Raw genomic sequence first — 19,214 nt, forward strand, 5'->3', positions numbered from 1 at the left:
AGTTTTAGAACTTATTATAGTAGAGCCTATAAAAAATGGTAATGATGGCTAAGAAGACACACATTTCTCTAACACTGATACACAGGGGATCAACTTTACAGTCTGCCCTGTTATTTAATACACAGTGAGATTAGAACAAAAAGGGCATCATACTGACAAGCCAGACATCTGCGTGGAGGCGTAGTTCTGTCACTGATTCTTTGTGAAATCAAGTCCATGTCTTCAGAACAAAAAAAAAACACCACCAAAAAACAAATGAAAACCTTCAAGATGCTTGAATAGTTTATTGGCTGCTTTGAACTGCGTTTTTAATAGCAAAAATGTGTTAACATATATAATAGCTTACAACCATCTTTTTTCAATACAAAGTAAACTTGAGATCATATAAGTCTTAGTATTTTGAATTCTTCACCTCTGTGATGTATACAATAAAAAGGCCCAGAAACTGGCCGATTCTCAGTTATGCACAAGTGTACTGGTCAGGTGCCACTTCTTTAATTACCTTGGGTATATTAATGTTTCATGATAAAATAAATTCTAGAGACATGATTTTGAAAATTAAGCAAATGGATCGAGTCTCACTTCTTTTCTCTAAATAAACCTTTTCTCTTGAGTTACAGTTTATACAGATTATACAAATCACTGGGTTTTCACTTCCACACCTTAACAATCCCATCCCTAGAGGCGGTCACAATGAAGCCCTGGGTTGTCTGGAACGTGGCAACATCTGTGATGGTGTCATGATGTCTCACAGGCAGAGACTCAGGGCCCCTCCGCGGGGTGTCATCACTAGGTCCTACCTTCCTCTTATTCTGAATTTCCTGTTTCGTGGTTAAAAGTCAAGAAAGCCAGAAGTTAAAAGCCTGTATGCTGTTGAAGCTAATGCCTCTTGGTGAAGGAGCCATGCTTTCATAAATTCACTGAGCAACAGGAATACAAAGAGTCCAACATGACATTCTAGGTTTCTGGTCATTAGATTCTATGAGGAGCCACTTACAAATATGGGAAACTTAGAAACAGGCTAATCTGTGCGTATTACCTGTTGTTCAAATCAAAAGGGAAAGCATTTATTAAGAGGTATAAATGACCAGAATGTGGACATAAATACACATCAGATGTTTAGCATTTCTAAAGCTCATTATTATCTGCCATGAAGGACGCATACTCTCACTTATTGGGCACTCAGGCCCAGGCACTTTCAGATATGCGATCTCATCTGAAGTTTTTGTCTAAGTCAAGGACACAACTTTTAGAGTTCCAAGACCCAGGCTTGAATCTCAGCTTTCCTGCTTACCAGCTGGATGATCTTAAAGGTACTTCCTTATAAAGTTGTCTTATTAAGGACTGAGCAAGGTATAAAGTGCTTACTTCAAGTGATATACTTAAATGTGCACTTTTGGTATGTTTATTATACCTTAATAAAAGTTAATTTTTAAAAATTCAAAAAAGCCAGGAGAAAATAAACATTTCTTAAACTTGAAGAAATACTGCCATTTAGTTTAATCAACTCAATGTTTATGAAAGCCATTTTTATAACTAAAAAAAAAAGAAAAGACTGTTTGTACCTGGACGACTTCGGTGCCTTCAATGATTTTCTTGGAGTAGGACACAGATGGAGAACTAGTACTTCCTGCCACAACATAGGACCTCTCTGGGTAAACCAAGTCCCAAAACCTAGGGAAACAAGTGGTGATACTCTGAAGGAGAAGGGGAGGAACGAGTGATCATTGGCTTACATTTATCAATGCGTAGCTTATTTTCTTTTGCATTAGGAAAAAAGGATTTTCTAGAACAGCATAAAATTAGTTACAAATGAAGTATTAACAGCTGTCCTGGAAAGATGTGGATAACTTTAAACCTTACAATATTGCTAATATGAATAAGTAACACTCGTGTTAATTGTAGTATCCATCCACATTTTATTATCGTTCTCCTTTTAACTGTTGCATAAAGTATTCTTAATCAGATACTATACCTTATTTTCATGTCTGAGCCAGCTGTTAGCAGGATAGGATTTCCATCTGCAGGACTACAGTAGATACCATGAACACTGTGAGGAGAAGGCTTAAAAGAAATAAATGAGTCAAATAAAAGCTATCAGTGTATTCCACAGGGCCATTTCTAGAAATAAGTCAACTGTCAGTGGCTTTATAGAAGAAGTGAGAGACTGATTATGTAGGCCTTATATATTTCTTTCCTTGGGACTTTATTCAGAATGATACAAAGCAAATGCATTTTAAAGAGGCAAAGACTCTTCAGCTTCCTAGAATTTCCTATTTGGGATGAAAAGGACCCCAACAAGAGGAGGAAATATCTTTCCTACCTTTCTTGGCAATATAACAATTAAAAACAAAAGTGTATGCAAGAATATCATGTTCCATTTTTTTAATGACCTAAACATCAACCTGGGCTTTTCCTATTTAACCCAGATTTTTACTGGGGTTCTAAAGAGATATCACAAACTTGATGGAGCCAGTAACCAAAACACGCAATGAGCAGATACTACTAGTCAGCCGACGGAAAGAGAAAGCTCCCCCGAGGCCACAGGCACCTAATACTTACTGAAAACACAACCAAAAAGCCCAAACGACATCACATTCGGTAAGTGTCTAAAGGAACTTGGGATGCGGGAAATTATATTGGTCTTTATAATAAAAACTGGAGTCAAACCTGTAACTCCGAAAGCGGCGGTGCACTGCTGGCCCAGAGCGTAAATCTCCTGTCGCCAGTCTCCATGTCCCACATGGACACTTCATTGTTGCCCTGAACAGCTACGGGAAACAAAGGCCATGCCATTACTCAGGTAAGAACTCTGCACTCACATCTTGGCAGACAATCCAAGTCAGCCTGTACCCATTTCCATTTTCCCTGATCCTGCAAGAAATACTCACTGGCACTTTTAAATAACATTGTGACCCTGTCACACCACACTGAAGTGCAAAAACGAAAAAAAAGTTGTTTTTAATGGCCTACCAGTAAGTCTTTACTGGTGTCCAACCAAGTGAAAAGAATTGTGGGGTAGAAAGTCAAATCATGAACAGAATCTTCCCTCAAGAAATCTATAGTCTAGAAGTAGAAAAAAAAATTATAAGACAAGAGCAAAAAGGAAGAACTACAAAGTTCTACCTGAACTCAAGAAGGGAAAAGATCATACGCAGTGGGTAAGAGTTGAGGCTGCCTGGTGGAGATGCTTGCACTGGGACTGACAGACAAGCCAAGCTGGGTGGGCAGACAGGGAAATCATTTCCAGCAAAAAGAACGGAATGTGCGAGAAACAAAAAAGTCTCTGTATGTTTTGGGGAAGCATGAGTAGCTGGTCTGACAAACACATTTTGACAAGGAGTGGGAGATGAAGGCAGAAAGAGGAAAGAAGGGTGAAGAACGATACCAGAAAAGGAAACTGCAGGCCTGAGAGAGGCAGACATTATCCCTTAGCTATTTTTGAGTAAGCGGAGTGACAATACCCCAGGCTTCATTAATATTAATTGAACCACCAATATTTACTACGAGCTAGTCACTGTCCTAGGCACTGTGGGGAAAAAAGGCAAAAAACTCCAAATATTTTCTGTTTTGTGACACTTACATACCAGTGGGGACAATAGACCAAAAACATGCAAAGGCCATGAAGGAGAAATGTGCTTTTCATTCAAGGGAAGATCCAGGAGGCCGGTCTAGCCGGAGCAGACGGACCGTGAGAGATTAGCAGGAAAAGGGCAGCAGTGCCGCCACCTCCACTCGCCAAGCTAAGGTTGAAGCACGTCAATAGGTTCCTGTGGCCTCCAGCTTCTAGATGATTCTGGCCTGCTGTAAGCTAAGTGACCGCTCCCCGTCAAAAAACAAAAAAAAACAAACCCCAAGTCCTAGTCTCTAGAGCTCATGGATGCGACTTTTAAGATGTGATCAAGGACCTTAAGATGGGAAAGCAGGGTTTATCCTGGATGGTCCAAGTGAGCCCTAAATGCAAACACAAGTGTCCTTATGGGGAGGAGGCAGATGGGACAGAAGCAGAAGGCACTCTGACTGCAAAGCACGATGCTATGGTGCTGGCTTTGAGGATGGAAGAAAGGGTCATGGGCCAGGGCACACAGCTTTAGAAGCAGGGCAGGGCAAGGGAATGGGCCCTCCCCAGGGAATGCGGCTCTACTGCCACCCTGATTTTGGTTCAGCAAACTCATTTCACACTTCTGGCCTCCAGAACTATTAGAGAATAAACTTGCATTGTTTTAAGCTACCAAATTTTGCTAATTTACTACAGTAGTCATAGGAAACTAATACAGACCTATGCGGCCCCTGTAAGAGACCAAGGGATGGATGAAAGTCAAGTCACTCCCCTTAGGCTGATGTATCCCTCATCTCAAAATCATTACTCCTCTCACGGTGGCCTTTTCTATTCAACTTCCAAATCCCAATAACCATCCCCTCCTGCCTTTGTACTGCTAATCTGCAGTACTGGCCGTGTTTAATTGCATGATCTTTTATGATGTCCCTGCACCTACACTTTGTAATAGTTCCTTTGAAAATAAATCCCCATCGAATGATCCTACCTTAGTGACACCATCTGTCTCCTGCTGGAATCCTCACTGATAAAGGTCAGGGGTAGCAGGGACGGATCTCACAGCCTTTGGGTCACAGGGAGAAGTTTGGCTGTTACTTAGAATGAGAAGCCACTGGAAGGTACTGAGCAGGAGAAAGAACAGTCTTAAGAGGTAAGGATAAAAGCAGGGAGTTACAAGGGTACTGCATGGATAGGAATGAGAGATTATGGTGGTTTGGACTAGGCGGAGAGTGATGGAGCAGTAAAAAGTAGTCAGATTCTGGACATATTTTAAGATAGAATATATACAATTGGCTGACAGCTGATGGACTAGAAGTGGGTTAAGAAAGAAAGAACAATCGAGTACAACACAAGGTTTCTCTCTTAACATCTAGCATTAAAGAGCCGCCATTTACTGATATTAGCTACGTGTATGAGAAGGGAACAGAAGGAGCCTAGCTTCAAGAGGACCAATGAGGAAACATAAGAATAATACCACCTGTATTTATCAAGCACTAATTCTGTCCCAGGCTGTGTGCTTTATAATGTGTTATCTCAAATTCTTACAACTCTGCTAGGTAAATATTTTTAACACATTTACCCAAATGTCCTGCCCAAAAATCTGTACAAGAAAATTTGAATGCCCAATGAGGGGAGGGGAGGGGAGAGGAGGGGAGGGAAAGGAAGCTTACAAGAAACACAACAGAAAAAGATCAATAAGAAATGTCAACTGACAAGGATGAATCAAGATTTCTAAGATTTCTAGGAAGATGGAGGCAGCTTTAAAAAGATATGGAATATAAGAGAAAGAAACAAATGGAAGGGGAAAGGTGGCAGACAGGAATGAAAGGTGACGTGGTGATTAATGAGATCATTTTTAAGCATAGCAACTATGAAATGACAATGAGATATCAATGGTGGGAACATCCATAATCAAAACAGAACAAAATCATACATTCTGTTCATATGTAAAATAAAAATGATAATAAGAACCTGAGTCTTGGCAGCAGAGTATTATGCACTAAGAAAATCCCCCAACACCTGAAAGCCAGCCAGGATGAATTTACCTGCAATCACCCAGGACTGATACAGAGGGTGCATTGAGAGGCGTCTGATTCGAGCCCTGGAAGGATGACAGTGACTGGAAATTGGCAACTGGAACCTCATGTCCCAACAAGCCATGGTACCACTGCTTGTACCTTAAAGCAAAAAAAAAAAAAGGGCCAGAAAAGATTACCATCTAATGATTAAAGCATATCCCGCTACATTTATACTAATGGTAAAAAGCATGAGCTTTGTATGAAGCTGAAAGACTTTGTTCTCAAAAAGGTGTCTCCCAGTCTCAAACAGCACCTTTACATCTTTGTTATTTACTAAAGTACTTACTTATCACAATACTACTGCAGAAGTGTCTAACAAATGTAAATTGAAAATTAGTAATTCATTAATTACTGATACTGACATAAATTGCCGGAGGCACCCCCCCCCCATAAAAAAGAAACCCCACAAAATCTAGAGAAAATACAAATTGAATTTGATCCTGAAAATGTTCAGAAGCCCTAGATAACCAGAGATGTTTTACTGGCATTCGGTGATCATTTTACCAATCCCAAAGTGGCAACCAGCTTTGTAGTTACCCTCAGATTTCAATCATTTTCCATGTGCTCTTTTCTGTGAAACATTCTGGAGACAGGTATGGTTGTCCAATCACAGCAGAAGCTGGAGTGAGCCCCTGTACATCTGCCCACGACAGCTCAAATACCACAGACGGGGTGCCCCGCCCCAATCCCAAAAGAAGAACATCTCCCCTGATACTCGGTGGCTAGACCTGACAGAGGCACAGAACATATTCTTGTATTGGCCTCCAATTCCAGTGGAGAGACTGGGGTGAGAAAAGACAAAAGAGGCAGCAGGGTCCTCTGTTTGTCACACTGGCCCCCCGTAGAACAATGGCTCAAACAGCCACAGGTGGTATTGGCTGCCCTCCGCAAAGCTGGTCAGGGTGCCTGAGAGTCATCACTGCCATTTGCTAAGATGCTAAGTGTTTGATATCTACTCTTCTGGGCCTGGCATTACACTCCTTGTACCTGTGCAGTTCACTCCCACAAAACGCAAAAAATAATGCCTTCCACATAAACTCTATAAAAAGTAATAAGACACCCCACTGTCAAAAATGGACAGATCTTCCAAACAAAACATTAATAAACATATCGTGGCGCTGAATGACACACTGAATCAAAGAGACTTAACTGACATATATAGAACCTTACAACCCAAAGAAGAAAAATACACATTCTTTTCAAATGCTCATGGCAGTTTTTCAAAGATAGACCACATGATAGGACACAAAGCAAGCCTCAGCAAATTCAGGAAAATTGAAATAATACCAAACTTTTTCTCAGACCACAAGGCCTTGAAACTCGAAATCAACCTCAAAGAGAAACTTCAAAAACTTGCAAACTCATGGAGACTGAACAGTACACTATTAAACAATGAATGGGTCAATAATGAGATAAGAGAAGAAATCAAAAAATTTCTGGAAACAAATGAAAATGAACAGACAACTGTCCAAAACCTATGGGACACAGCAAAGGCGGTCCTGAGAGGGAAGTTCATAGCAATACAGGCTTACCTTAAAAAGATAGAAACATTTCAAATAAAAGACCTAACACTACAACTTGAAGAACTGGAGAAACAACAACAAATAAATCCCAGAGCAAGTAGAAGGAAGGAAATAGTCAAGATTAGAGCAGAACTGAATGACATAGAGACAAAAAGAACAATTCAGAGGATCAACCAATCCAGAAGCTGGTTCTTTGAAAAGATTCATAAAGTTGACAAGCCTTTAAGCAGACTCATCAAGAAAAAAAGGGAGAGGACCCAAATTAATAATATCAGAAATGAAAGAGGAGAAATAACAACTGATACCACAGAAATACAAATGATTATCAGAAACTATTATGAACAATTATATGCCAAGAAATTTGAAAATCTTGATGAAATGGACAAATTTTTAGAAAAGTATAATCTTCCAACACTGAAGGAGGAAGAAACAGAAAGCTTGAACAGACCGATAACAGTTGGGGAAATTGAAGCAGTAATCAAGAAACTCCCAGCACACAAAAGCCCAGGGCCAGACGGTTTCCCAGGAGAATTTTCCAAAACATTTAAGGAAGAGCTAACCCCTGTCCTTCTCAGACTATTCCAAAAAATCCAAGAGGAGGGAAGACTCCCAGACTCCTTCTATGAGGCCAGCATCACCCTGATCCCAAAACCAGATAAAGACCCTACAAGGAAAGAAAACAACAGGCCCATTTCGCTGATGAACATAGATGCTAAAATCCTCAAAATATTGGCAAACCGCATCCAGCCATACATTCAAAAGATTATCCATCACGATGAAGTGGGATTCATCCCAGGGATGCAGGGATGGTTCAATATACGCAAATCAGTAAACGTGATACACCACATAAATAAAAGAAAAGACAAAAACCACATGATCATCTCGATAGATGCAGAAAAAGCATTTGACAAGGTACAGCACCCATTTATGATCAAAACACTCAGCAAAATGGGAATAAATGGGGCATTCCTCAACGTAATAAAGGCCATATATGAAAAACCTACAGCCAATATCATACTCAACGGGCAAAAACTGAAAGCTTTCCCGCTAAGATCGGGAACACGCCAAGGATGTCCGCTCTCACCGCTTCTTTTCAACATCGTATTGGAAGTCCTAGCCACAGCGGTCAGACAAGAGAAAGAGATAAAAGGCATCCAAATAGGAAAGGAGGAAGTAAAACTATCATTGTTTGCAGATGACATGATAGTGTACATAGAGAACCCTGTAGACTCTACCAAAAAACTAGTCAACCTAATAAGTGAATTTGGCAAAACAGCAGGATACAAAGTCAACATTCAGAAATCAAAGGCGTTTTTGTACACCAGCAATGCAATAGAAGAAGAAGAAATCAGGAAAAATATACCATTCGATATAGCACGAAAAAAGATAAAGTACCTAGGGATAAATTTAACCAAAGACACAAAAGACCTGTATGCAGAAAACTATACAACATTGGAAAAAGAAATTAAGGAAGACACAAATAAATGGAAGCATATACCGTGCACATGGATTGGAAGAATTAATATCCTTAAAATGTCCATACTACCAAAAGCAATTTATAGATTCAACGCAATCCCTATTAAGATACCAATGACGTATTTCACAGAAATAGAACAGACATTTCAAAAATTTATATGGAACCATAAACGACCTCGAATAGCCGCAGCAATTTTGAGAAAGAAACACAAAGTAGGAGGGATCACAATACCGGACATCAAACTCTACTACAAAGCCACTACACTCAAAACAATCTGGTACTGGCACAAGAACAGACCCATAGACCAGTGGAACAGAATAGAAAGCCCAGAAATAAGCCCAGGTCTCTATGGACATCTAATATTCGATAAAGGGGGCAGAAGCATAAAATGGGGCAATAACAGCCTCTTCAACAAATGGTGTTGGGAGAGCTGGATGGCTACATGCAAAAAATTGAAATTGGATCATCAGCTGACACCATACACAAAAATAAACTCAAGATGGATAAAAGACTTAAATATAAGTCGCAACACCATCAAAGTCCTAGAGGAGAACATTGGCAGGAAACTCTCAGATATCCCACGCAGCAATTTTTTCACTGATATGTCTCCTAAAGCAAGGGACATAAAGGAAAGAATAAACAAGTGGGACCTCATCAAAATAAAAAGCTTCTGCACGGCTAAAGAAAACATCAGCAAAATGAAAAGGGAGCCAACCATTTGGGAAAATATATTTGCCAATGATACATCAGATAGAGGTTTGATCTCCAAGATATACAAAGAACTCACTCGACTTGACTCCAAGAAGACAAACGATCCAATCAAAAAATGGGCAAAGGACCTGGGCAGATGCTTTTCTAAGGAGGAGATACAGAGGGCCCAGAGGCATTTGAAAGGATGCTCTGCATCACTAGCCATCAGAGAAATGCAGATCAAAACCACCATGAGGTACCACCTCCCACCGGTCAGAATGGCCATCATAAATAGATCCACAAACAACAGGTGCTGGCGAGGCTGTGGAGAAAAGGGAACCCTAATCCACTGTTGGTGGGAATGCAGACTGGTGCAGCCACTATGGAAAGCAGTGTGGAATTTCCTCAGAAAGCTGAAAATGGAACTGCCTTTTGATCCAGCGATTCCCCTGCTGGGACTATACCCTGAGAACACCAAAACGCCAATACAAAAGAACCTATGCACCCCAATGTTCATAGCAGCACAATTTACAATAGCCAAGTCTTGGAAGCAACCTAAATGCCCATCAGTAGATGACTGGATCAAAAAATTATGGTACATATACACAATGGAATACTACGCAGCAGAAAGAAAAAAAGAAGTACTAAACTTTGCGACAGCATGGATGGAACTGGAGAGCATCATGCTAAGCGAAATAAGCCAGGGGGCGAAAGACAAATACCATATGATCTCACCTATAAGCGGAACCTAACCAACAATGCAAAGAAGCAAGGAAAATATGACCAGCAACACTGAAAGGAAAAGAAATCAACAGAGACAAGAGGGAAGGGGGCGCAGGGAAAGGGAAGGGAAGGGGAAAGTCAAGGAACATATAGCAAGGACTCATGGACAAAACCAAAGGGGAAGAGCTGAGGGAGGGAAGGTGGGAGGGGGCAAGGGAAAGAGGTGGGGGGAAGGCAGAGACAAATGTATTTAAAAAGTAAATAAATTAATTTAAAAAAAAAATGAAAAATGATGAAATATTCAAAAAAAAAAAAAGTAATAAGAGAATGGGCAGATATTTCCCAATCATAAATGCAAGTTAGGGAACCTAAAAACTGAAATTTAAGCACTCTTCTGAAAAACAGTGCCAAGTGGGGAAAGAAAGTAAGATGTACCTTCTCAAGGATCAGGTTGAAAGCCCTATGGGGGAAAAAATGTGAAAGTAAAACAGGAAAGAAGCAAGCAAGATCACACAGTACATCTCCAGCCTTTGAAGAAAAGGAGGCAGGAAGGAATAATAAGGCAAGAAAATCACCACTTAGCTTGCCTCCTGTAGGAGGCACAGGAACAGACGCTTTCACCTCATTAAATCCTCACAGCAGCCCTTGAAAGGATCAGCCCGCTTGAAGATGAGCATACTGAAACCCAGAGGAGTGAAGTAGTGCCTGAGGTCACTGGAATTTAAAACGTGTCTACCTCAACGGAAATGCATTCATAAGCCAGGCCTGCTGCTTCCCTGGCAGAATGAGAGAAGGCCAGCAAATCTGATCACTGTAATGAGTATAAAGAGGCTCTTTTAAGAATAAAAAGAAAAAGGAAATTGTTTTATGCACTGGGATTCTAATTTCACTCTTCCAAATCTGTTTTTTAATGAATAAAAACTAAATTGCAAGTGATTATAGCATCACAATTATGAAGAAAAAGAAAAAAGCTTTCACAAGAAGGCAATTCCAGACATTAGCAGCATTCAAAACTCAGTCAATGATTTTAAAATAAGCTTACCAATGCAGAGCCAGCACTGATAGATGTCCACAGCAAAGGAAGTTATGAGGCCCGACTTCAAATCGTGCTTTAACGTCCACGCATTGCTGGAAGACCTGAGGTCCCAGCCAACCAGAGAGCCATTCACAGTAGCATAGGCCAGGACAGACTGCGCCCCAGAATTGAAGTGATGCATATCCACAACACAGCCATCCTCCTTCTGGTCTAACATTCTAAAAAAAGACACAAAACAAAAGGCAAACATTTTTCCAGTCACTGAAAACATACCGCAAGTCTCCATTAAGATGAGTTTATAGTCTAATCATGGTCAAGAAATAAAAACTCCACCCATCAGGACAATGATAGCGGAGGCAGTTTTTTAAAAAATATTTTCAACTTACAGAAGAGATGTGAAAATAGTACACCAAATTCCTATATATCCTTTGCCCAACTTCCCCTATTGTAATACCTTACAAAACGACAGAACTTTTATTGAGACTAAGAAATTAACGTTGGTACAATACTAGTAAAGTACAAAACATATTAGGATTTCTCCAGTCTTTCCACTTGTGTCCTTTAGCTGTTCCAGGATCCAAACCAAAATACCACATGGAATTTAGTTGTCATGTCTGCTTAGTCTCCTCCAATGTTGACAGTTCCTTTTTTCATTTTTCAGTTCAGTCTTTCATTTTATTTCATGAGCTTTTAGAAGACTACTAGTGGGTTATTTTATAGAAGGTCCCTCAGTTTGGTTTCCTTTCCGTGTTCTCACAAACAGGCTGAGCTTATTACACCTTCTGGGGAAGGAGACCACAGAAGTGACGTGCCTTTCTCAGTGCACATATGAGGGAGTACCTGATGTTAGTATGTACTACTGGTGATGTTAACCTTGGTCGTTTGTCTAAGGTGGTGTCTGCCTGGATTCTCCACTGTAACTTGCTATTTTTCCATTTATAACTACTCAATATTCAGGGGAAATGCCTGCGGTGACTTTCTATTTCTCTCATTCCTTCTACATGTATGGACTAGAATTCTTCTATAAGGAAGAGCTGTTACTTCTACATTAATGTATTTGTTCATTTTCTTAATTATATCAGTATGGAATCATGGATATTTTTATTATTTTTTGAGTTATTACCAAATACTATTGTGATTTTTTTCATTTACATATAGTAAAATTCACTTTCTATGGTATACAGTTCTATGTATAGCCATCCTCTGCAAAAATATGTGCAAAAAGAAAAATTTTAGTAGGAAATGAACAGCCATTTATATCCTACCACGGAACCAGAGAGAACAATTTCACACCCCCAAAATGATCCCATGCAGCCCCTTTATAGTCAGCCCCTACCCCACCCAGTAGCACCCCACTGATCTGTTTTCCTTCTCATAATTTTATGTTCCAGAATGCCACATAATTGGAAATATACAATATACACATATATAGCCTTCTAGGTCTGTCTTCTTGCATTAAAAAAAAAATGGGTTTTAAGATTCATTGATGCTGTTGCTTGAGTCAACAGTTTACTCCTTTTTATTACTGATAATAAAAGTAATAAAATAACACTGATTCCTTTTCATTCTTTTTTATGTACTAGTCCATTGTATGGGTATAACTTTTTTTAAGCTTAGGCATTATTAAATTAAAAAGAATATCAACTTACACTGGCCAGCCTCCTTTATCAGTATCTATCATGCTTTTGCACACACTAATTTAATTTTAGCTCTTAAATCAAGAGTCAGTAAATATTTTCCATAAAGAGACAGTAAATATTTTAGGCTTTGCAAGTCACATACATCTCAATTACATGTTCTTTCTTTTTCTTTTTTTAAACCCTTTGAAAATGCAAAAATCATTCTTAGTTTATGGGCCCTACTACAAGCTGTAGTTTGCTGACCTCTGGCTTAGATAAATAATGATATTCACAAACATTCTAATATGAATTCTATTCTCCCTAAAGCAAAGACAAAAGTCCAAATGCCAAATACAATGTGAAAAGGTGTCACAAATTCTAAGTATTAGGAGCCATGACAACAGTTGACCTGACTGAATGAAGCAAGCAAACGAACAGAAAAAGGAGTCACACACCGCTGCCGTCGGGCAGGGGGAAATCTAAAGACCCGGGCACCATCTCCCGACCTAGGAAGCCAGCGTTTGCCTGGGGAGAGCGCTGTGACTGGAGAGGCGTCCAAGCACAGAATGAGCACGTCCGCGTGAGTGTCCTGCTGGCACAGCCACCACACGGCACCTTCTGCCAACAGCTCTTTGTTAATCTACATGGAACTCGAGAGGTACACTGCTGTACACTGCTTTCATCCTCTGTTGAAACAATTTGAAAGAAAACTGGCAGACAACGGTTTTCATTAAAGGCCGTATATAATATGTCCTAGATAAAAGCTGCCCAAATCTGTGCAGTGAATGCATGAAAAATAACACATATTTTTAATTGAGAAGACAAAACAAGTAAACAATACAAACAAGTAATAAAAACTTTGGTGACCCAACAAACACCTCTTTCTGCCTTAGCTACCCCAATGGCCATGACTTATCATCCACTTAACTATGCGCATCGGCTCATTCTGCTTTCTTCCCATGGGTCCACCGCCTCTACCTGCCATGCACTGCTTTGCTGGCTAGCTGACATCTGGTCTCATCTCCTCCACGCCTTCTTTCCTATTCCCTGTAATATGGCGCATTATCACACTGCACTGAAATCATCTGTTCACTGGTCTGTTTCTCCCAGACTCTAGTTCCTTAGAGACCAAACATTTTATTTGTCTTTGGAATCCTCAGTATGTAGTATACACGGCTGTATCTTTAAATATCCTATCTTGCAAGTGTTTAATCTGTAGGCAACCACAATATGTAAGTAATGAAGGAGATTCTTAAATGAAACTAGCCAGTATTTTGTTTTTAAATAATAAGCTAACTGTCTGAAGAAAAGCCACACTCCATGTTCCCATCAGCTTCCGAGGTTTTAATGCCAACTGACAAACTGCTAACAATGTTTGAGTTTTCTTTAATGAAGAACATTCATATTCTCAAAATAAGCCAGCCAGAGTTCTTCTGCTTTTACTTGAGAAAGAAACTGTAACTGATAATTAGATTATTCAGACACATTCCGGACTGGGATGAGCCCCATGTTCAAAGCTGCCCTCCTGATCTTTTGGCAAACTGGCAGAAAACAAAACATGCAGAAATAGTTTTCTAACACTAACTACATGTGACAGATCTGAGTTGGAAACAAAACTTATTTCATGTGCTTAAAAAAAGAAGTGCAATGTAATAAGCCCAAGTTGATTCAAACTACACTGGGAAGGGAGGATTAAATTACCCTAGTACACTAAATGCAGTTTAAAAAACACAAAAGATACCTGCTTTGTAGAGGATGAATTTTAGGAGACTTGGGAAGCTTAGAAGCCTCAATTCCAAGAAGCTGGACAGCACCATTATCAGATGCTATGGCCAAGTAGTGAGAACCCTGGCAGAATGTGAGCGTCTTGACACGTCCTCCAATTCGGCTATATGTAAGAATAGATCTGCACAAAAGAAAAACAAGATTGCATTTCCAAAAAGCCACAAGAGATTATTGCTTTTGTTAAAGAAATATCCACATGACTATTAACAAAAAAATTACTACTTTGAGGTCCATCATGTCTCCATGACCTTGTAACAAAGACAAAAACTCTCCTCAAAAGCACTGGTACAAAATTGCCCCTCCTTCTGATATTTTCAATTGACCATCTTCACACACGCCTCTCCTGTCACAGAAAGGCTGTCCGTCCTCCTTTCCAGCTGGAGCTCCTGTACTTGTGGTCCTAATCCAGTTCTCCTTCCGCTCCTGCAATACCTTAAACCCTACTCGCATACTTTCAGTTTCCCTATAATCCCTCAGATGCAGCCTGGCACAGCAGGGAAACCACTGGCAGGGAAGCAAAGAGCTGAGTTCCACTACTGACTACCTATATGATCCTGGTCAAGCCACCTAACCTCCTCTGTGTCTCAGCTTGCTCATCTGCAAAACAAGGACTACCCAATTAGCTAACTGGGACATCATGAAACTCCAACTGTAAAACATTCATAAATGCAAAAACACTATTGTAATATTCAGTCCCTCCCACACACACATGCTGACCTCGAGCTGTCCTCCTTCCTTACATTAACTGCCAAAGTTGTGAATACTTGCTCACAGAGTGCCTCCCATTGTTACCAACTCCCTCCTTCACTACCAGGCACTGCAGACGCATACTCACCCTTTTAAGGAGCCATACTCTAAAAGGTTCACAAGCCCCTAGTCACCAACTTTATTAATCTCTATATTTTGTAATTTATTTCAATTTACTATACAAATTAATATATTAAATGTGCAAAAATTACTGAAATACAGAAAAGAATATAGAAACGTAAAAACAATTCCACCCAGAGAAAAATACTGTTAACATTTTGTTGTATATCCTTTTGAATGGCATTCTATGCATATTATAATATATTCATATTTGCTTTTTAAGTAAATACAAAATTACATTTTATATTTTTTATTAATGTCTCTTCAGTTCACTTTTTCTTAGCAACAGCCTTATTGAGATACAATTCACATACTAGAAAGTATGACTTTTTAAAGTGTGTAATTCAGTAATTTTTAGTATAGTAACAGAATTCTGCATAGATTATCATGATCAATTCCAGAATATTTGCATCATTCCTAAGAAACCCCCCCAAAAAGCGACCTCACACCCATTAGCATTCACTCTACTTTCTCCCTCCCCCTTAAATTATGTATGAATTTGCCTATTTTGAGTATTTCATATAAGTGCAATCATATATTATATGGCCTTTTGGGTTTCCTGTTTTATTTTTTAAGATTTTCTTTATTTTTAGAGAGAGTGGAAGGGATGAAGAAAGAGAGGGAGAGAAACATCGATCAACTGCCTCTCGCGTGCTCTTGTGTATTAGGACCAAACCCGCAACCCAGGCATGTACCCTGATAGGGAATCGAACCAGGGACCTTTTTGCTTTGCAGAACAATCTCCAACCAACTGAGCCACACTAGTCAGGGCCATTATGTGGCCTTTTGTATCTGGCTTCTTTCACGTAACTTAATGTTTTCAAAGGTTTATCTGTTCCTTTTTATAGCCAAATTATTATTCCCCCATATGGATCTATCACATTTCATTTATCCATTCATTAGCTGAGAAACATTTGTGTAGCTTCCCATTTTAGCTACTATGAAAAATGCTACAATAAACATTTATGTATAAATCTTCATGTGGATACATGTCTCTCAAACCAGTACCTACAAGGGCCCTCCAGTATGGTAGATAGATGAAAAGAGCCAGGGACAGGTAAACGGGAGAGATGGAAATGCCAGTATGCTCGATCTCTCACATTTGTTCTCAATTCTCTCTCTCCCCCCCACTCTCCCGCACCTCCTCTCTCGCTAGTAGCTCTCTCTTGCCTGCTCCCTCCTCTGTACTATTTTGTCATATAAATTACATATTTACATAAGCTCATGAAGTTTTATAATTTTTCTTTATAGGTCTTTTAAATCAGAGGTAAAAATAGTTGCAAAAAATAATTTATACTGCATTCTTCTTACCTTTAGCAGTGTTCTTTATTTCTTCATGTGGATTCATTACCGTCTTATATTCTGTCCTTTCAACACAAACCCCTTTTAGAAAAAATCTGCTAACAATAAATTCCATTTTATTTACCTTGGAATGTCTCCATTTTTTTCTTTTTTTTTCTGGATATAGAATTAGTAGTTGACAGTCTTTTTCTTTCAATACTTGGAATATGTAATCCCACTAACTTCCAGTTTTCATCACTTCTGATGAAATGCTAGCTGTTAACCTCTTACTGAAGGTCTCTTGTATATGATGAGTCACTTTTCTCTTACTGCTTTCAAAATTCTTTCCTTGTCTTTCAATGGTTTGCTTATCATGATTCTAGTATGGCTCTCTGTGATTTTTATCCTACCTGGATTTCACTGAGCTTCTTAGATATGCAGATTAATATTTTTCATCAAACCTGGGGAGTTTTCAGCCATATTTCTTCAAATATTCTTTCTGTTCCTTTTTCTCTCTCTTTGCCTTTTGAGACTCGTATTATGTGTATGTAGGTATACTTGACAGTGTTCCACAGTTCTTTTGAGGCTCTGTTCATTTTTCTTTTTTTTTTGTTTTTGTACCCCTGACTAGGTAGCATCAACTAATCTATTTTGAAGTTCCTGTTACTGTTCTTGTCAGTAGAAATCTGCTGTGAAGGCTCTTGCATGAATTTTTCATTTCAGTTACACTTTTCAAGTCCAGAATTTCTTCTATGTGTCATTTCCACCTTGCGGATACTATTTGGTGAGACATTTTTTTCATATTTTCCTTTTAATTCTTAATACAACGTTTCTTACAATTCTTTGAACATATTTTAATAGCTAATTTAAATTCTTTATGCAGTAAATCCAATGCCTGGGATTACTGACATACAGTTTCCACTGACTGCTTTTTCTTTTCCTGTGTATAGGCCATACTTTTCTGTTTCTTTGCCTTCTTGTAATTTTTTGTTCAAAACTGGACATTTTAATTAATATGTATCAACTTTGGAAGTAAAATTCAAATGTTGTTGCTATTTATTTTGTGACTTTCCTGTACTAAGTATATAAAATCTGGATTCTGTCTAATGCATGGCCTCTGAGGTCTTTGTTCAGGTAACTTAGTTGTCAGCTAATGACTGGACAGACATTTCTTCTCATGCCTTGAAAAGAGAGTTCTTTAGTGGGGGCTCTCTGTGTCTGTGCTGTGCGGCTCAACTTCAACAAAGCAGTTTACAACTCTGCCTTATCCCTCATTTCCTGTTCGCCCAGAGTCTCAAGATCAACCAGAGAGAATTCAGGGTCTTCCCAGTTCTTTCGCAGGCATGTGCACAACTCTGCATGTGCAAGCAGCCTTACAGACAGCCATGAATATATCACAATTTCAAAGGCCCCTATGCATCTCACTCCCTAGTTTTTCCTTTAAAGTTTTCTGTGAGCCTCTTGTTAGCTACAACTGGTAATGCCACCTCAAGCAGATGCAATGTTAAATGAAGAGCATTGATAATTTCAACAAACATTCTGTGGATGGAGCTCTTCTCAAAGAACGAGGTGCAAGTCAGATCACATACAGATAGACGCGGAGAACGGAGGTTTTCAGTAAGCTGTTGGAAAGGTCACATATTGGCAATTCCCTGGAAATAGGGCTTCCGGGGATTTCCAAGGAGTTATCGCCCCTTGAGTGGCTACTAAACTGCTTGTTTCCATGGCTACTGTAGTTGTGAGACTGTTAGTTTTCAAAAGATACCGCAGAGCTTGGCAGAAGGGGATGACATTTAGGACCACATGACTCACCATTCTGAGAATCAGCTGTTTTTCTTAAATAACACTCTGGAGTGATGCAGGACTTCAGTAATTTACAGAATTCTGAAAAAGTTTATTTTGATAGTTTTTGCCAGTGTATTCACTGTTTGTTGTGGAGGAGCATATTTTTGGGAGTCCTTACTGTCATTCCAAAAAAGAAACCCTACATGCTCTTCTTAAACCTACTTTTTATATTTCATATGACAAAATTTATTTCCACAATATCAGTTTTATACTTGCACCAGCACTTATTTGTCCAATTTCACTCCTACTGCTAAACCTTTAGTTTCCCTCTAATTTTCTATTATTATAAAGAAAGACAACCTCAAGAGCCTTAAAACTAAATCTCTAAGTTTGTTCTTAGTTATTTCCTTATGATACGGACTCATAAAGGCTTATGATATATATACTGTCAAAATGCCCTTCAGGGATGGTGAATGTATCAACTACCTTCAACCAAAGGCACTGTATGAGAATGCGCAAAGGTTTTACTAGGTCTTCATGCTACTTGGCTTTTTGACTGCATTACAGAGCTGCCTGCAAGTCCTTTTCTTAAAACTCATTCTTTGTTGCACTCTAATATAACTTAAATGGTTTCTTCTCTCTCCTTTTCTAACCCCTCTCTTCCCATTCTCAAAATTCAATTTCCTAAGACTCAGATCTCAGGCCTCCTCAGGTCTTTATAACCTTGTAGACTCCCTTTTCTTCAGAGTAGCCATACAATCCAAAAACTTCACCTTCAAGCACTACTAGTGACT

The 19,214-nt window shown here is 39.2% G+C and overlaps 1 protein-coding gene across 2 annotated transcripts in view; it reads right to left on the reverse strand.

Moving 5' to 3' along the window:
* Window positions 1-294: 294 nt before the first annotated feature.
* PIK3R4 (phosphoinositide-3-kinase regulatory subunit 4) overlaps window positions 295-19,214 on the reverse strand; it is a 66,578-nt gene continuing 47,658 nt past the window's right edge. The window contains exons 14-20 of one of the 2 annotated variants that reach the window (XM_054595809.1): window positions 14,444-14,608; window positions 11,090-11,301; window positions 5,602-5,733; window positions 2,671-2,771; window positions 1,976-2,064; window positions 1,566-1,674; window positions 295-821 (exon numbers count right to left, since the gene is read on the reverse strand). In XM_054595809.1, coding sequence (XP_054451784.1) covers window positions 651-821; window positions 1,566-1,674; window positions 1,976-2,064; window positions 2,671-2,771; window positions 5,602-5,733; window positions 11,090-11,301; window positions 14,444-14,608 — 979 coding nt within the window. In that variant the 3' untranslated portion in view covers window positions 295-650. The remainder of the gene's footprint in view (window positions 822-1,565; window positions 1,675-1,975; window positions 2,065-2,670; window positions 2,772-5,601; window positions 5,734-11,089; window positions 11,302-14,443; window positions 14,609-19,214) is intronic. The other variant, XM_054595812.1, reaches the window with a different exon arrangement.

The sequence above is a fragment of the Pteronotus mesoamericanus genome, unplaced genomic scaffold (genome assembly GCF_021234165.1).
Source record: "Pteronotus mesoamericanus isolate MK-2021 breed Mesoamerican mustached bat unplaced genomic scaffold, CSHL_Meso_final scaffold_54, whole genome shotgun sequence".
NCBI lineage: Eukaryota > Metazoa > Chordata > Mammalia > Chiroptera > Mormoopidae > Pteronotus > Pteronotus mesoamericanus.